This window comes from Fusarium odoratissimum (assembly GCF_000260195.1).
Source record: "Fusarium odoratissimum NRRL 54006 unplaced genomic scaffold supercont1.9, whole genome shotgun sequence".
Taxonomy (NCBI): Eukaryota; Fungi; Ascomycota; class Sordariomycetes; order Hypocreales; family Nectriaceae; genus Fusarium; species Fusarium odoratissimum.
In genome coordinates this window covers 945,324-962,947 of record NW_022158695.1, presented here as the reverse complement: position 1 = coordinate 962,947, position 17,624 = coordinate 945,324, and the positions used below count along the sequence as shown (strand labels likewise).

The 17,624-nt window shown below is 49.7% G+C and overlaps 7 protein-coding genes across 9 annotated transcripts; 3 read left to right on the top strand and 4 right to left on the bottom strand.

Annotated features, from left to right (window-relative positions):
* Positions 1 to 64: 64 nt before the first annotated feature.
* FOIG_06711 (uncharacterized protein) lies at positions 65 to 2,559 on the bottom strand. Its single transcript, XM_031205891.1, has 2 exons — positions 2,039 to 2,559; positions 65 to 1,981 (listed from the first exon to the last, which is right to left on the bottom strand). The coding sequence occupies exons 1-2, from the start codon at positions 2,270 to 2,272 to the stop codon at positions 233 to 235; spliced, it is 1,983 nt and encodes a 660-aa protein (XP_031064615.1). The 5' UTR covers positions 2,273 to 2,559; the 3' UTR covers positions 65 to 232.
* Positions 2,560 to 3,994: 1,435 nt separating this feature from the next.
* FOIG_06710 (uncharacterized protein) lies at positions 3,995 to 5,354 on the top strand (the record flags this gene model as incomplete). Its single annotated transcript, XM_031205890.1, has 1 exon — positions 3,995 to 5,354. The coding sequence occupies one exon, from the start codon at positions 3,995 to 3,997 to the stop codon at positions 5,345 to 5,347; it is 1,353 nt and encodes a 450-aa protein (XP_031064614.1). The 3' UTR covers positions 5,348 to 5,354.
* Positions 5,355 to 5,482: 128 nt separating this feature from the next.
* On the top strand, positions 5,483 to 6,749 carry FOIG_06709 (uncharacterized protein). The gene is made up of 2 exons (XM_031205889.1): positions 5,483 to 5,710; positions 5,767 to 6,749. The coding sequence occupies exons 1-2, from the start codon at positions 5,666 to 5,668 to the stop codon at positions 6,643 to 6,645; spliced, it is 924 nt and encodes a 307-aa protein (XP_031064613.1). The 5' UTR covers positions 5,483 to 5,665; the 3' UTR covers positions 6,646 to 6,749.
* A 149-nt stretch (positions 6,750 to 6,898) lies between these two features.
* On the top strand, positions 6,899 to 8,275 carry FOIG_06708 (V-type H+-transporting ATPase subunit H). The gene is made up of 3 exons (XM_031205888.1): positions 6,899 to 7,068; positions 7,130 to 7,213; positions 7,290 to 8,275. The coding sequence occupies exons 1-3, from the start codon at positions 6,902 to 6,904 to the stop codon at positions 7,417 to 7,419; spliced, it is 381 nt and encodes a 126-aa protein (XP_031064612.1). The 5' UTR covers positions 6,899 to 6,901; the 3' UTR covers positions 7,420 to 8,275.
* On the bottom strand, positions 7,248 to 8,783 carry FOIG_06707 (uncharacterized protein). Its single transcript, XM_031205887.1, has 4 exons — positions 8,474 to 8,783; positions 8,372 to 8,425; positions 8,163 to 8,319; positions 7,248 to 8,112 (listed from the first exon to the last, which is right to left on the bottom strand). The coding sequence occupies exons 1-4, from the start codon at positions 8,660 to 8,662 to the stop codon at positions 7,649 to 7,651; spliced, it is 864 nt and encodes a 287-aa protein (XP_031064611.1). The 5' UTR covers positions 8,663 to 8,783; the 3' UTR covers positions 7,248 to 7,648.
* A 129-nt stretch (positions 8,784 to 8,912) lies between these two features.
* Positions 8,913 to 11,899, bottom strand: FOIG_06706 (uncharacterized protein). The gene has a single exon (XM_031205886.1). It carries the CDS (start codon positions 11,145 to 11,147, stop codon positions 9,267 to 9,269), a length of 1,881 nt encoding a protein of 626 aa, XP_031064610.1. The 5' UTR covers positions 11,148 to 11,899; the 3' UTR covers positions 8,913 to 9,266.
* A 286-nt stretch (positions 11,900 to 12,185) lies between these two features.
* FOIG_06705 (cutinase transcription factor 1 alpha) lies at positions 12,186 to 17,085 on the bottom strand. Of its 3 annotated transcripts, XM_031205883.1 has the most exons (6): positions 15,816 to 17,085; positions 15,731 to 15,755; positions 15,520 to 15,537; positions 15,293 to 15,426; positions 12,896 to 15,226; positions 12,186 to 12,843 (listed from the first exon to the last, which is right to left on the bottom strand). In XM_031205883.1, the coding sequence occupies exons 1-6, from the start codon at positions 15,959 to 15,961 to the stop codon at positions 12,777 to 12,779; spliced, it is 2,721 nt and encodes a 906-aa protein (XP_031064607.1). In that variant the 5' UTR covers positions 15,962 to 17,085; the 3' UTR covers positions 12,186 to 12,776. The 3 variants fall into 3 exon arrangements, with proteins under 3 accessions (XP_031064607.1, XP_031064608.1, XP_031064609.1); XM_031205884.1 differs by lacking the exons at positions 15,731 to 15,755; positions 15,816 to 17,085 and having other exon boundaries at positions 15,520 to 15,632; XM_031205885.1 differs by lacking the exons at positions 15,520 to 15,537; positions 15,731 to 15,755; positions 15,816 to 17,085 and having other exon boundaries at positions 15,293 to 15,471.
* Positions 17,086 to 17,624: the final 539 nt, after the last annotated feature.

The following is a 17,624-nucleotide window of genomic DNA, read 5'->3' as shown; positions in this document are numbered from 1 at the left end:
CCGCTTTGATGACGAGTCCTCTTGCGAGTCCCTTTTGCAGGGCGTTTTAACACTCACAACAAATCTGAAGCAGGAAACCCCAAGTGAGAGGGTATCTATCGATCTATTGATAATTGTGCTGGGATAAATTATAGATCCGATGTTCTTTTAGACTCCGTAAATATTGCTCGTTCAAAATACCTGTTCCGCCTCTTCCTCTTTGAATCGTATGAAAGCTCTTTACTCTCATCAATCAATCCAAAATGTGTTTATTGTCAGCCCAAGAAGGCTCGACTCCCCTGCATACCGATTCATAATCTCGCAAAATAGGACTTTGGTTGTCCAAATTGGGTGTTGTCCAGAACATAGTCCAGTTGCACCCAGACAACTTACTGGTACCCAAAGAACGCTCAAAATACCACTTGTTCACCGGATTATCCTTCCTACTTCTCCACGATACACCATCGGGGAGACAGCCTCGCACCATGGCGTTGAAAACAATATCAGCGCAACCACCACTGCCCTGGCTCTTCCTCAGGACGGCGAATTTATCTAGATATGGAACGTAACGGCCTTGCTCGTACGCGGTATGGTCGTCCAAGCCTTCGGGCTTCTCCCATGTCAGGATGGCCCCTCCTTCGTATTCTCCAGCGATGATCACGCCGGCCAGATTCTCGTTGACTCTATTGAGATAGTCATCCACATCCAGTTTTCTGCCAAATGAGTCCTCGATGAGATGGACCAGTCGAGGGAGGTCGATGCACTTATCGGTCAACCGGAGTCTGGGACTTCCAGGCTTGGGCGGAACCCATGGATTCTCCCGAGGGTGAGGGAATACTCGAAGAGGCATACCCTTTTTAAGTAGAGTCGAGCCTCCAGATGCCCCCACGGTGGGTTCCCTACCAGAATTCGTTGGTGCGCGTGCCATCGGGAGGGACGACGAGAAGACGGGCTTGTCTGTGAGAAGGTTGTGCAGTAGTGGATTTTTCTTCCTCCGAGTTGTTACTATACCACCGATTCCAAAGAGAGAATCGGATCCGGTAGCTTCGTTGGGCTCAAATGACGTTTTCATAAGATTGGCCGCAGCATCAGGTGTAGTAATGAGAGCAGATGAAGTATGTGGTAGCATCGCCAAAGCATCTTTAGCAAGGGCCAAATTCGCAGCATGTGCAGTGATCGAGGCGCGGAGGTCCTTGTCGTCTGCTAGGGGGGATCCGTCAGGGCCCATGAGCTCTTTAAGAATCGGTTCATATTCTTGTTCCAAGTTAATGAATCGATGGGATGCACCAGGCCGGCCGGTCATTGGTGTTGCTCCAAGTGGATCAAGAAGAATGATTCTCTCCACGAGAGCAATGGGTTTTGGGGGGGCAGCATCGGCCTCAGCAGATGTGTCAGTGGTATTGGACTGCACGCCTGCAAAGTACCTAGTGAGAGCTAGCACGATTTGATTTGAGTCGACAGGCTGGGGCTGACGGGTCTCATCGCGGCTGACCACTGAAGGGATAACCGGCATCATGCGGTGGTGCAAAATGTGGTTGATAAAAGCAGGATCGTCAAGTCGGATATCAGTCGTCTGTGGTCTGCCCTTCTGTCCGACAGGTTCCGAGCACACAAACGCATGCTTTACGACACGAGCCCCATGTTCTCCGAAGCTGTCAATGGCTTCGCAAAGGCGGAAAGCCTGGTCTTGGAAAGTCATGCGAGATTCATCAATGCCACAGTCAATGACTACGACGCTCAAGAGCCCGAGCTTGCGCAATTGAGACAGCGTATTTGCTACTCCCACTAGAGTTGTGGCATCGATCTCTTGTGGAACACGAAGCTTCATGATAGCAACATGCGGAGGCGCCATGTCTAGGGGCTCCGTTTCCTGCTGCGGATCACCCTGGACGAATAGAGGTGCATCGGTGAGAGACTTTGGGTTCTTGCCGGTGTACTTCTGAAGATATCCTTTGGCATCTCGCTTGGTTGCCGATACCTCCAAGACGGAGACAATGAAGTCCTGGTATTAATTAGATAAGTCGTGCAGTAAGTAAGTACTAAGTTTTAGGTGACATACTCTGTCGATGGCCTTTTTCTTGGCAAGTGCTGTAGAGGCTGCCGACATGCGACGAGTGGCACCTTTGCCGAGACATGGCAACGAGATGCTGTTGCCGGATTGCGAAGCAAAGCCGCGATATCGGGATCGAATTGGGGTCGCAATGCTATGTGAAGATGTTATGAGGCGTGAGTCCGTAGATGGTGCACAGTGGCCACATCGAGGTGCCTGCTTCAACACGCGGGGCCAGCTCATGATGTCCGGCAGTGACGACTTTGTGCCTGGTTCTTGGCAGGCCGGTGTAGAATAAGGTAATAAAAGAACTTCGAATGAGTCTTCGTATTTAAAACAAACACCTCCCCCGAATGACCTGCAATTCAATATAATATAGGAGGCCGTAGGGGGAGAAGGTCCAATGTTAACTGCAGAGCATCCCTGGGCAGGGAACCCTAAATGGGGGAAAGATGCTAGAGAGCGGCAGTGACAATGCTCTGCTTTCTCGTGAGTCAAAATTCAACGAGACGAATGGAACCGGCACCTAAGTTATCAGATGCCCGGGTAGTGGAGGTGTAACAACTTTTTTTTTGGTTGGCGGCATGTGGGCGATAAGCTGATAAGCCCCAGATTCAATGCCGATGTCGCTGAAGATGACGATGACGTTTCATGTGACAAGAGACTAAAGACTTGTGACTATAAGTAAGATATTCTAATAGTAGTGGTAATTAGCAGTAAACAGAAGTTGCTCCTTGTATTTCTTCCATTTTGCAATCGTATGGTTGGTTCTCTTCTCATGAACCAGCTGTGAGTTACCCCTGAGGCTGGACACTTGAATGGCCACTACCATAGCTCACGAAATAAAATATGAAGCTCAACACAACCTGGTTTGACCATTTTCATAGATAATTAGACGTTCAAAACTCCTCATACTTTGAGGCATCCTGATTTTCTTACATATAACGTGGACAGTGCCAACATACAATATCTCCACAGAAGAAATCAGAGTAAAATACAGTGTCTACTATGTAGCACATTGAACCAGCATTTATTTACAATAATGAGTCAGCAGTCCATCTATCGATAGTAGATAGCTATTTTTCCGATACTCTAAGAGTTTCGTCAATAAGATTGTTAGCAGAGAGCACATGTATCCATATCAAGATCTTACCCTACTAAATGCATCCAGAGTGTCTGCTTCGGCCTGAAAGGAAAGAATGTTCTTGAGAAAAAGCACTCCAACACTACCGCATGGAAATAAACTCACCAAACAGATATATCAACCATGCTCTACAGCCTGGAAATAGATGGCTTCCTGTCACATGTAAGTGTGCCCCTACCTCTCGGCATCATGCGGCAGAGGCTGATATTGAGCCTATTAGAACTCACGTTTCAATTCGCAAAAGGAATGAACGGCGTTTTGATGCCGAGTTTCAGCTTTCAATGTATTAAAGCCACAATATTGGACGGCCTGTCCTTAGCGCGAACTGATAGCATTTCAATAGTCTGAATCAGAGCCGATATATCCGGTTCAACTCGAGACCTATCCTACCTTTGAGACTTGCAATCCTTTGACTACAAAATGCTATTTAATAGTTAGGTATTGCTTTAAAAACTGGTAAAAGTGCGAGTTGTGTCCCGCCAGATATGCATAAATAAAAGCATGTTGCTAGAATACTGGCTAATATAGAAATGTAGTTATTAGTTGATGACCGGTATGTGAGAATAGCAAGAAAACGATGTGATGGTTGCTTTTGCAAAGGCTACAATATCTACCGCCACCGTCCTAGCTGAACAGCAAGTCAGAGGCCATTTTCAACGCCATCTTTTCAAGGGTCCAAGGCGAGACCCCAGCTCAGTCATGAGATGAGGCTAGACTGAGGTAGAAGGAGGGAAATATATATGGGAATGTTATTCTCGTTCTGTTATGTTTGCTCTTCTGTATCGGTCTACGCAAATATTCTCTTTCTGTAACGGCACATCATGATCATTACTTCGATAACCACTGCTGAAGTCCGGGTGGTTCTTCGTGTATACTTCCTCGTTGTCCTTGCCCTGACAGGCTTCTTTGTGCGTAGGGTACTCCATGGACGCAACAAGCTTCGTATATTGGGCGGAGATAGCATCCTGGCCACGCGGGCACTCAACTCCCTTGATGGGCTGGACCTTCTACTTGCTCCCCTGAAACTCCGAGCTCTTCCTAGCGGCGCATTCGGCTTCTCCTTCTTACTCTTCTTGTTTGTCTTGGGTAAAGCTGCCGATCTTCTTACGTCCTACCTCGTTGTCAACCACTTGATCCAATCGCGCTGCTCGTTCGGTCAGGGCCTTGTCTTTGACGATGGTACCAAACTTCCCATGCCGCCATTCAACGGACGGCCGTTCCAAGTTGTGCAAAATGCACAGCTTCTGGCTGTCAATAATTCATGTCCTTATGGTATCTACAAGAAGCTAAATACCGACTCAAGCTTCTGTCCAGAGAAGAGAGACATTCTCGGATCATGGAACTGCAACATCGTCAACGACCAGACACCGCAGAGTTGGCCACCCGGAACAAACTCCTCGGATATTGCCGAAGACATGAATCAGAAAGGACTGATATATAACAATGGATACGTTGAACAAACCCAGTGGTCCTCCGGATTCGTTAATCATCTCGTTATCTGGAGCACGTCTGCATCTCTCGACAGCGACGGGTCATTATGGTCTGTTAAAGCAGCCGTCGAAACAACGTACAAGTCAGAGGATGATATCCAACTCACTCCACTAACTTGCTCCGTCTCAGCATCAGGTGCTGAACGAACCATCAAAGACATGGCATCTGGAACGGCTCTGAAAGAATGGGTCCCAACTTTCCAGGGTTTGATGTACAATGGTTTCAACACCTCCGCCATTCAGGACGTACAAGATGCACTGGCAATACTATTGAATACCATGACTATGATATCCGGTGGAAACAACTACCTTCTCGCTGAGCCAGAAGCAGGCCAAGATAAGACCCAGGGATGTCTTGCAAGAGCGGCGTACGTCCCGACCGTTATGGTGGTCATCTTCCTCGTTGTGGCAGGTCTTGGTATTACGGCATTTGTTGCATGGTGCATAACCTCTCTCCGTCTATTCCGATCCCCATCTGAGTTGGAGGCTCTCCCTCTGAGCGCTGAAGAGTGGGCAACCTTTGCAGCGAGAGAATACCTCAGTACTGCGAACAACAATCAAGGCGTTGTCGTGGCACCAGTGGAGACATCTGAGTTGAAGAGCTTCAGAGTCGGATTCTCTCAACCTAATATTGGAAGAATAGGCATGTTCCAGAGAAGGCAAGGGAATCTGTTGAATCAATGAAGTTCTTCGAAGCAATGAATTAGCTATATGTTATTATGTTTACTTCTTCGTGTTTGTATGACACTGACGGATGCTGGATGTCTATACCCCATATTAGCTTACACCTCCACCCAACTGCATTTCATAGCAATGGAACCAAACTCCACATCATTATTCCCGCAGACTTGTTGGTTCTCTTACTTCGAATAATTTATAAGCAGATAAAAAACTATTTATTTCTGACTTCTTCTGCTACATTGTTGTCTGTCTAAATAATCTCAACAGGCTAACTGGCAGCTCTGACGTCTTATAATAATCACCACGACCTAGCTCAACACAATGGCTCCCACACTACTATGGATTGGACTTGGGAATATGGGGAGGGTAAGACTCATCTTGCTGTTTTACAAGACGAACAAATGAAAACTGAATGGTAACAGGGAATGAGCAAGAATATCGTTGAGAAGGGCAACTTGGATGGTCCCCTTCTCTTGTACAATCGTTCATCTCAGAGGGCCACTGACTTCAGTGCCAAGTTTCCGGCCGGTAAGACTGAAGTCGTTGGGTCTCTTGCCGACGGCGTCTCGAGAGCCGATGTCATCTTCTCCTGCATTGCCAACGATGAAGCCGTTCAAGAAACCTTCAAGGCGATGCTTGAGGGAAACGTCAAGGGCAAGCTATTCATCGAGAGCTCAACCATCCACCCAGACACCACCGAGGCTATTGCAAAGGATGTTGTAGCCAAAGGAGCCGAGTTCGTCGCTGCTCCTGTATTTGGTGCTCCTCAAATGGCTGAGGCTGGTCAGCTCGTCGGTGTTCTTGCTGGACCTGCTGCCAGCGTTGCAAGGGCAAAGCCGTGGTTCAAGGGCGTAACTTCCAGCAAGGAGATTGATCTTTCAGATAAGCCTTACAGCAAAGCTTTGACTCTGAAGGTCCTTGGAAACACATTCATCCTGAACATGGCCGAGCAGCTCGCTGAGGCGCACGTTGTGGCCGAAAAGACAGGTCTGGGTACTGAAGCCATCCACCAGATTGTCGACTCGATCTTCGGTGGGCCTTACACTGCCTATAGCCAGCGTATGCTCACGGGCGACTACTATAACCGTGATGAACCTCTTTTTGCAGTTGAGCTCGCGAGAAAGGATGCTCGACATGCTATGAGCTTGGCTGAATCTGTTGGTGTGAGACTTCGAAATGTTGAGGCTGCTGATGCGCATTTGGCAATGGCTTATGAGCATGCGGGCTCATCGGCAGACATGGCTGGAATCTACGGAGCTATTCGAAAGGAATCTGGTCTCAAGTACGAGAACGATGCTTAGACGTTTGTATCTGTGTGAGAAGCTGTGGGAATACCTACTACCTATAAGAAAACATTGCATATACAAACACTCTCAACTATTTGTTTAAGCATGCTTGGTAACAACATCTATATATCGACTTGATGCTATTTACTCAAGTAGGTATATTTATTAAGTAAGGCATTATGAGATTTCAAAGCGGATCTCGAATATCTCGAGGTGTAGGGTAGCTAGCTTGGCGTCTCCGCTGACTCAGCCTGAACCTCACTATTGAGTGATGCAACCAATCCAGCTACAAGCTCTCAATCATCGAATACACCAACCGCCAAACAAGCTCCTGTATCCCGACCTCGACCAAACCTCATTAATCGCACGCTTTCTCCGATCGATATTCTCCTGCCGGCAGGACCAGACTCGAAGCACAACCTCAATCATGGCTCAAGGGTACGCAGCGACGCATTCCCTCCCCTGTAAACGACGCGTGTAAGGTCTAACCAAAGCGCAGATACGCCGTCTTCATCGGCCTCGTTGTCATCGCCGCCCTGTGTGTGGCATCATGGTTCCTGGCTCCCAAGGGCGAAAACCAAGTGTCGGTCTACCCATCCCGTCGATGCGATTTATCGCAGGCCGCTTGCGACAACACAGCTGACCCTTTCTCCTTACAGACTCTGGCGATCCTCTGCTATCCTGGCCATCGTGAGCTGCTACCTTATGTGGGCGATTACGTTCCTCGCTCAACTTCACCCTCTTATTGCGCCGAGAAAAAGCGGTATCCGGGAAGAGCACCTCCACTAGACATCCATCTATAATACACGCCAAGGAAGAGCTGGAAAGATGACGAGGGCTGTTGTGATGGTACAGTTGTAATTTTACATTGTTGGACTTTTGACACTTGAACTGGTATTGTTTTTTTATTACATATGGAGTTGGAACGCCTGTTATACCAAGCCAAAGACGCACTTTGCAGACCATCATTTTGCTTCGGACAATTCCCGTGTGATTACTTGGCTTCAGTGGTAAAAGTCTATCCGACAGCAAGACGGCCTGCCCATTCCTTCGCATACATCAATAACGCCCATAGAGCTTTGCCGTCTGCTGCCACGCCACTTTCACCTATCGAGTCAACGTCGGCAAGACCAGCAGCGAGCAGGACAGCCCGGCCGACCACCCAGCGTGAAGCTGCCCCTGCGATAGCGAGTAGACATGCTATGACATAGTTGCAATCAAGAAGAATGCGTAGTGCCTCGACATTGTTGGCCACGACGGCCCAGCCAAGTGATCGAGCTGAGGCGGGAACATCATAATCCCAGATCACCATCAAGATGGGAAATAGCTTCGTGGAGGATGATACCAGGAGAGCTGTAGACACTGAATTGGGCCTCGTGTATCGAGGAAGGATGCCCAGAAGGTTGAGGGGAGAGAAAGCGGAGGACGTGAGGAAGCGTATGCTCACATGGAAAGCTGCTGTTGAGAGTGCGCAAAAGATGACTTGGGCAAGAGTTAATTTATGATCAGAGCTTTCTTGGGAGTCATCTTACGGAAGAAGAGGTATTGAAAGACAATCGGCTGTTGTGAAAGTTTACCCAAGTTGCTTGCTCCTGGGATGGCATCAGGCACCATCTGCTTCTCCAATCGTGCCCATGTCAAGTACACATCAAAGAGAAGAAGAAGAGTGCCTAGACGGATAACAGAAGGCTAAGAAGTCATCAGTAAGGTGCATATGCCGTAATCTTTATTCATCACTTACATCTAAGCGATCATCGTCTCGCATCAAGGTATTGTATAGTAAATGCCGATAGACCTGCACCTGTTGGTACATGAGAAATCAAAACACGCAGTGAAGGCTCACCTGAGGTTTGATCAGGACTAAATCGATAAAAAGCACGACAAAGTCATGTTCGACATACTTGTCGCAGAAGCGGCCACAGTTGCGGCACACAGTGAGTCGGATATTGTGTCCGCTGGCCTTGTCCCCTGCGCCAGAATATGCAGTCCAGAGCGTCTTGACAGGATGTCTGCATTCAATGCAGATTGGCATATTGCCGCGTTACCAGATCGCTTATAAGGAATGTGAATTAATCAGTGAATTGACTGTGTGTCGTTTGGCTAACACCATATCATGGCCGGTTATGAATAGCGAGTCGTGGTGTTTAAAGTACTACGAGCCACGAAATTGACAGGTACTCGGGAATGACGTGGAGATAAAGGCGCTAGGACAAATGCCACCCCCCTGACTCGACATTCATGAAATTGAAAATCATTGAATACTATCCACCAACCAAGTAGGTAGTCACTGATTGCTTGAGTCACTTATCAATAACTGGCATTATATTTCTGAATTGTGCAATGTTATTGCTATGATTGATCATGAGTTCGAGATCAACCTAAGTATATCTAGATGTACATGATATGTGCAGTCCCAAAACCCATTATAGTTTTAGAAACACCTCAAGTTCTTCAAATTTGTTATAACGTATGCAGTACCGAGTATCCTGAAGAATTGCGAATGCCTCCCAACGCCTCGCAGCTTAAGACTAGCTCCAACATGCAGTCCTCCAACAAACAACGCCTGCTTGTCTCTGCCCAAGCATTTCTACATGATTCTCAGCGATGGATCCATTGAGTTCAAGCTCTGTGGCCTCTCAATCGTCTTTATCGCCCTTTGCCACCATTCGTCCTCGAGCACCCCCCTCGCCTTCACTTCGGCTACTGCTCTTAATCTGTAGCGACTCCATAAGGCTGATCGGTGGTGCCCCTGAAGGACGTCCATCATCACTGCCGGTATCTGTCAATTCTATCAGATCGCCGTTTCGTTCGGGTCTGCTGCCTTCAGGCATTCCTCGTATCCTATCCAGTTGCGAACTTGGCTTGCGTGACAGGGCACCCCTAAGCCACGTCTCTACAGCCGCAGCCGCTTTGTCCAGTCCATTGCCCTGCTGTGTCGAGCCGATTTCTTGGCCCTCCCCTGATGGGTTCTCAACTATGCTCGATGATTCTCCTGATTTGAATCCAAAATGCGCCGTTTCTGAGCCCATAACAGACATGGAGGGTATCCCCTCCAAGGTGAGTCCAGGTAAGTGCTTTTTGGTCCATGTAGTGAGGTAGTCCTTATCTGGACCAGGAGCCCGTGTACTCATGCCCATGGAGCCAACACCGCCAGGCCGACGCATCCAGGCCGGCAAGGTTTCGCCCCCTTCGCTGATCGCACCTCGTCCCGGACTTGACATAACGGTGCCAGAAAGCTGGGGTCGGTGACCGAGGGAGCTCTGGCGACGAGACGAAGTGCCTGCAGATCCAGGAGGGTTACTGTATAGATCAAGGCTCTGCCGGGGCGTCGAAAATGTCGAAACAGTCCTAATGCTCTTCTTTCGTCGAGGCGGGAAGTAACCCATCGCGTTCCTCGCAACCCGTGCAACCTCGACTGGTTGAGGAATTGAGTCAATTTTTACCCAACGTACATGTGTCCACGGTTTATCTTCTTCAGAAGGTTGTGTCGCTGACGGCGTTCCATTAATTGGTCGGCTGAAGAAGTCATCATGAACGGCCGATGAGTTCTCTTCCACCGCAGGTGTTGGCGCAAGTAAGTCGACACTATGGGCGTTGTGCCACGAGGGTGGATCGCATGGCCGTCCTCTCACATCGCAGGCATCAACGGGAATTGTCAGCCATTTGCGCACCTGGATGCTATCTCGTGTCCAGAGTCCATTGGCCTTCCTGAAAGCATCCTCTCGACACTGGTATTTCAAGATTATGCCTGCATATGTATCACTGGGTTCAACCTTGTGAATGTAGACCAGGTATTCTTGAGTCTGGGGTTGTTCGGGAGTCGATTCGTCGGAGTTACGGCGTTTATGATTCCCACTGACATCCAGTCCACCATTGACACCATCATGGCTCTCCAGCACCATGGCCCTTCTCGCAGCCTTCAGAGCTGTTTCCCGCTCTGCCAGCGAGCCAGCGCCCACATCATTCAGGTTGGGTTCCTGGGGAGGAGCTGGGCCCCAAGCACCACCTGTCTTCTTCATACTACCACTGCCAGAGAAGTCCCTGCCCCAGGTCCCAGATCGAGAGCCCGCTCGATTGTGGGACTGAGACCTCCTAGCTGCGCCATTGTCACCTGATAGGAGAGAGGAGGTGAAGCCCTGGATCGAAGCCCAGCTTTGTGTTAGCGAATCGTTGAAGAAGTTGGTCAGATTCGCTGCGCTATTGGTGCGATGAGGGGCACCACCTCGTTCTGAGGGCAGAGGACTCGCGGAGCGGCTGTTGGCAGGGCTAAAAGCTGTCAAAAGGCCGTAGCTCCGCGCAGGAGATGGAGAAGCAGCGGTGTCGTGGACATTGAGGTTGCGGCCGCGGCGGGAGCGGCTGGCTTCCCGGGAGGTCGCAGTGTCACTGTCGTCGTCGAGGGCGCTAGCAAGACGCCGGTTTCGTGGGCGAATAGAGGTAGAATCCGATGTGTTGGCGGGTGCCAGGGCTGATGAGGACCGATGCGGCGAGGGCCGCGCAGAGCGTCTCGGTTCGGTCATGATAGTCGCCAACTCGGCGACGATAGATGCTCTCGGATTGTGCTGTGCAGGTGCAGCTTTTGCATCAGTGCGCGGCACTTATGGCACAGCTACCAGAGTCGTATTCGCAGTCATTCAGTCGAAAGCGGGCGACGTATCAAGGAGATGCTGAGGGTCGAGGAGGCGAGATAACGAGGCGGAGATGGATAACTAAGGTAAATGGAGGGTCCTTCCAGGGATCCCCGATTGCTAGCGGAGACGATGAGTAAGATCGAACGGAGCCAATTCTCTTGGTGTTTAAATAATGAATGTATTCATGCCCTGCTTTTTGGCGATCGTCAGGGAGAATGTATCTCAGCGGTCGTGGTATGGATTATGCTTCGTCGTGGGATATGATTGAGGTGGTCGTTCTAACTCAGGACAAGGTTGCTGGCTCCTGGCCTACCGAAGCCTACATAGACAGGTAACATGTTAAGGTGTAGCTAATGCTAGATAGGGAGTACCTTAAGTAATGGGGCCAAGGTGGCACTCAATTATAGCCCAAGTACCATGGAGGCCAGACCTTCACAGGCTTTGCACGGCCTGGACCGAAGTGATGCAAGCGGCATTGACTCGATCAATTCCAGTTCCAGCTCGTCATTCCAATCATTCCAATACAAGCTTTTTCACTGACTGGTTTTCATTTTGGGACTTGTTGGTCAAGACGACATGTTGTGCCCCAATCAGATAATTTTTAGCATGACCATGCATAACCAGAGAACCCTTCCAATTAACGAGTAATGTACCCGCGTTTGGTGGGCAGCTGGGACATTGTATTATCGATTTTGGGGGCCGCGTGGAGGATGAATTCCCCGACCCACGTCCACCTTTTTGCGCTCAAGATTGGCTGAGGTATCTTGCCTAGCGTCACGGATCACAATAAACCCCACTAACCAAGGTGACTTTGGCCCCTGAGAACTGTCCCAAGTCCCTGAAAACCCTTCCAGAAGACGTCCACAGGCTGAGACCGGGACCCTCCAGAAATGACTACATCATCATTGACCATACCATGAGTATTGAGGGAGAAGGTACCTACAATTTACGCAGGCAATGAACTAGATGGGTATAAATAGTTCTTTTTAATACGAACTGTTAAAAATGTAGCACCTTTGACAATAATATTCCTCCATCATTGCTGCTTCTACCTTCGTTCTCCCGAAAGCATACCACATCCAGTTAACATGTCGTAATGCCCTTTCAATAGAATCTTGCCTGGTATGAGATGGCCCCATGTCTCCGCAAACATGCCTGGTTTATATGGCCTCCAATTTCTGCTGATGATATTCTGTGCACCATATAGTTATTATGGTGCCTGGCATCTCCTATTGTCTTCGACGAACAGGGTCCAATTATTCGTCATGCTTTGTCTCAGCGGTGCCATGACAAAACCCGTTCCCTGGCTCCCAATCGCAAACTTTATCAGACCGTGTTTAAGACATGCCCTGTTGCTCAACCACCTAGACAAACCGCGAAGTGCGAGGAATGGCCATCATGTGGTCATCGGCCCAGCTTTTCTCGAAGACGTGAGTTTGTTTACTGCTCATTTTCATCCAGAGCGACTGCAACATCGGTGACGGCCACCTCAAGTCGATCTGTCCCATTATTCACTTTTCAACCGAGGGGCATGTCAAGGTTAATATGATTAGGGTCGGTCCCGTTGATGCCAAAGAATTGGAACCTGAGACATCATTAGCCGTTGCGATACAAACGCAGTACCTCATGAGACTTACCAGTCTTCGACATTTAGTGTTGTTGGCACCGCTTGGCCTGGTCCCGAGGCAGTGCTCCAACTGTCTGGGCTCTGTCCTTCTGGCAAGTTTGGATCCATGTTCGGCTGCCACATATTCGAATGTCCCTGAAAACCTTGGGGCATCATCCCGTTCCCTCGTTGCTGATACTGTCCAGCTTGTGGGTTATGTATCCCACCTTGTCCGTTATTCGGAGGTACTGAGCCCATTGCATTGTGATCGAGATTGGAGTGTGTTTGTGTTGGTGACAGGTTAGGGAAAGCTGGCATGGCAGCACTATCCGGGAATAACTGGTCAGGCTGGAAGTTTTCCCAAAGGGACTGTGATAAGTTTGGAGAATTCCTCGTGACAAGATAGAGGTCAGGAGGTGTTGGTGGTACGGAGAATGATGGGTTGAAAGGTGTTGCTGGCCGAGTTTGCGGGCGCGAGTTCGTTCCTCCCATGAACGTATCTGCTGCACTCTGTCGCGCGTTTGGTGATGTGACTGGTGGCGGTTGCATCGTGCTTCCCGATTCAACTTTAACAGCACTTGGAGTCTGAGGGCGCGACCTCTCATACGATTCTTGAGGCTGAGGAGTAGTGGTGCCGAAGTCGATGGCCATGTCGTCGTACTTCCGCTTCGGCGCCTCGGCCTGTCGATTCTGTTGCTGTTCAAGATGCGAGAGACTTTGGCGCAAGTTCCGGTGTCGCTTACCCTCAGCCCTTTGTAGTCGCTCTTCCAATACCTTATTACCCATGATGGACTCGAAGAGAGCATAAACCATCTTGCCAACAAGCCAAACTCGTGAGATCTCCTTCATGGCCGACATGCAGCTGCGCAGTCTATCCTGTGTCACTTGCTGGATCGATGGCACTGGAGACTTCATCTGATAGACGTGCATGATGAGGGCAGAGAACAGACTATACACAACAAAGGCTGGACAGTATCGCAACTGGTCATGTGCGGCGAGGTTTTCCACGATCGATGTGATCATAGCCGCCGCCTGAAAAGCGATATTGCGAGAGGGGTAAGGCGAAGGGTCAGGTAATCGTGATGAGCCACCTGGTGGCATATGGGCTCGATGGAGAAGACATAGCGTCGTATAATAATTCGAGTGTAATAACGCGGACCAAAAATGATGACGAGGCATCTCCCAATAGACGATTTTTGGGCAATTTTGTAGCCAGTCAGCTAAAGCCATGTCGCTGTGTGTGAGGTCGATAGCATTTCGTTGTCTTCCTTTCGATGCCACGGAATACTGTTGTGATAGGACCAGACCCATGATTTCGCACAATTTGACGTACTCGAGAAAAAACTGCACGTGGATGGGATCAGGAGGATACTCGCTTGCTCGATCAACCTCGTCCTCAATAAAGTCGTCTTCAGTCAACATCTCCACATCTGCATCGTCAAGATTGATGTGAACTGGGCGACCCAGAGCAACTGCGACTGAGCGATCGCGAGTGAAGAGGGACCACCATATGCGCTTCCACAGCCTTTTGTCTGCCCGGCTCAGTTGCGACTGTTCCACGGATCGATGCATGCCTGAGCCTTGCGCAACAATCGTCGCCACACGACTCCAATAGAAGACATTTTTAGTGACGTCTTCTGGCCCTTCCCAATACCAGCCCATCAAAAGGAGGGATTGAACAATTGTCACACGGTCGTCTTCATAGTTTGCATCGTACAGGGCCTTGGCACGTTTGTAGAAAGTGAGAGCAGCAGGAGTCGTTGAACCGTTGGCATCCATCAGCTGTGGGTTGTTGCAGGCCCGAGTACCCGCCAGAAGTACGGATTGGAGAAGAAGTAACGATGGTGGGTTCTTAGGGTCTCGATACTGTCGCATGAAGCGGGTGCGATTGATGACGGGTACGATGGGATGTACCCATTTGAAGTAAGCGTCGATGAGCTCGTCGCATAGTGATCGTGGAGGCAGTAGAAACGCCCCTCTTTGATGCAGGATGTCGATTTCGACGTTGTCAAGTTCAGTAAGTCGAGCTCGAGAGCCGCGGACGTTCTCAGGCAGTGGATAGTGCACAACATCTGCTGAGCCTTGACGATCATGGACAAGTAGAGTCAGATTGGAGGACTCGCCAAGGTATGCAACCCGCCCAGCTTCGGTAATGGGAGCGCGTGTAAACTTGGGTTTCATTACAAGGTCAAGATAGGTCCCACTGTCGACCTCTTCTTTGCGTGCTTGAGCTTCCGTCCAGTTGGTGGGAGGTGTGCCATTGTTGGAATGATATACCGAAGGAGCTCGCGGGGTGAGTGATGAAGTGCTCGAAGGGGCCACAGGGCGCGGTGAAGGGTCTTCGTTTGCATCGCCGCGATCGCTACATATCAAGAAGCCTCTGGTCAGCGCTGAGGATAGAGTAGAGATTGGGGGCGTATTCTCATACCTATCGGAGTCTTTATTGGTTTGGCTGCCAGAGCCCTGTGTCTTTTTGCGCTTCGGATTCGGGATACGACACTCGATCTGGAAGGCAACGCAATTGGTGCAGGGCACACCAAGGCTTGCGGCGTCGCATCGAACCTGCAGAATATGATGGTTAATATTGCTGTTTGTGGTGAAGTCGAGAACCAATTGGGTCGCTCTGGACTCCTATAGGCGAATGTTTGCATTTACCTTTCTGGCATGACAAGTCTGTGGAAGCGTTGATTAGCATCATGGTCTAAACTGTTTTCCCAAGAAGAAGATCAGCTGTACAGCTGTCGCGGATGTCGTGATAAAGAATCATGATGAAGTGGGCTGGAGCGCGCCAATGCCTCGGCTCATGTTGAGGGGGGCAGGCTCTCATGGGTGTCTAGGTTCGGCAGAAGACTTAAAAGGTGCTTACCTCGCATGCACGCGATGCTCGCTGTCTTTTAAAAGAACGAGTTTAGTACTTGCAACACCATATCGAGTATAGAACGGCGACTCACCTTCGAAAACTCACTCCGCCAGCGGAAGTCGATGTTGAGGTGCTTGGAGCGGGCGGAGCTGGTGCCGACAACTGCGACTCTGGCTGCTGCTGCTGCTGTGGTTGCGCCTGCGGCGTGCCGCTGCCTGACGACATGTCCACGTCCATGGAATCGGAAATGTCGGGGGCGAGGAATTGAAGCGGAAGCAGAAGCGATCGAGAAACGTCAAAGTCGGTTTCGAAGAGGGGGACAGGACGGGATGGTCGAGTTGAGAAGGCAGTTAAGGTAGGAAGGTAACGTTAAGGCAAAGCAGAGCAAGGCAAGCCAGGTTCGATGCGATGGACTTGCGCGCGGCCAGGGCAGGCAGACAAAAAGAAGCACTGACACGACACAGACACCACAGCAGTACCTTATTGTACTGGACCACTTAGCGGGTTTGGTTTGAGCGAACCACACCAAAACGGCAGGTCTGAAGATCTTTCGATTGGATCTGACGGGACTGGGCTGGGTAAAATGAATGAAACCCTCGGGTACAGAGCCCTTGGCTGATACCTCGACTGCAACCTCGAGTCTTGAAAGCGTTTCGACTTTGAACAAAGAAAAGTGTATAGTAGTTAGAGCTCTGTAGGGGGTCGGTTTCTATGACACCGCCCAGCAACAGCAAGACTCCTAATTGTAAGCAGGCGGATCGGTCGGTGGAATGTCCCCGCTGTAGTGGTAATAAGGGACTACTTTAGAGGATACGGAGTTCAGTTATTAGGGAGTTACAGTAGTGGTTAGCTTGACAGCTACCAACAATGGAATGGAACCGGCCGAGGTGCGCGTTAGCGGCGGGAGCGGGGATATCCATACGTAAATTAGAGATCTGCCCGGTCTTGAAAGTCGCGATTATGTACGGAGTATGTAGAGATGGGGAAGATGTTTTCCTAAGTAGAAGGGGAGAACGAGAGGTTTAGAAGGATTAATACTGCAGAGAATGACAAAGCAACTACCTAAGTATCGACCAACTAACCAATAATCAAAACGTATTTGTCTCGGAGCATGTAAGAGAGGAAGCAAAGGACAAAATGGAAAGGAGAGGAATAGCGGGAGTGTCGGGGGTGCGCGGACTCCTCCAGATTCTCAACTGCACTGCGGTTCAAGGGTGGCCCTGTAATGTCGGAGATGGTGGACAACACCTCTCCACTATGGGCCCGTCTTCCGGTGCAAAGAACTCGGCGCTCAGTTCAGTTGAGGAGGGTCCACAGCTGTATGGAACTTGTTCCGCAACCCGTGTCAGTTGCTGATTGATGCCGTATCAAGTGCAATCCCCGAGAGAGAGGGCAAAGTAATTCCTAGACACGACGATTTATGAATGTCACAGTACAGCACAAGGCCAGGCAAGATTCAGAGACATCTTCACATCAACCAAGCTGATGAATCTTGCTTGATATCGTTCATGTGAAAGCCTTGTCATCTCACATCCTTGATATTCAACTACCTTATTAGATCCAGGAGAACATGGTTGGCAATGGAGATCATCCGAGATTGAATCCTTCTCATTAAAACCCAGCCCCCATGATCCATCTCTGGAACACTTATCACCTAGAACTGCGGCGTGAGCGCGTGACCTGTCTCTCGGAGCGCGTGCCTGTGTTCAGAATTCAAGGAGGTGCAGTCTGTTAATGTTTCGCGCCTAAAAAGAATTTGTGCATGAAATGAAGTCCCCACGAATTGATCGACAGTTGGACAGTTTGGATCATGATGAGACAGGCTGTCTTGTCGACGTCGTCATGGCTGGTTTATGTGGTTCGTGGCATGTGAACGTTTCGAGGACTCATGGCGGCGGCC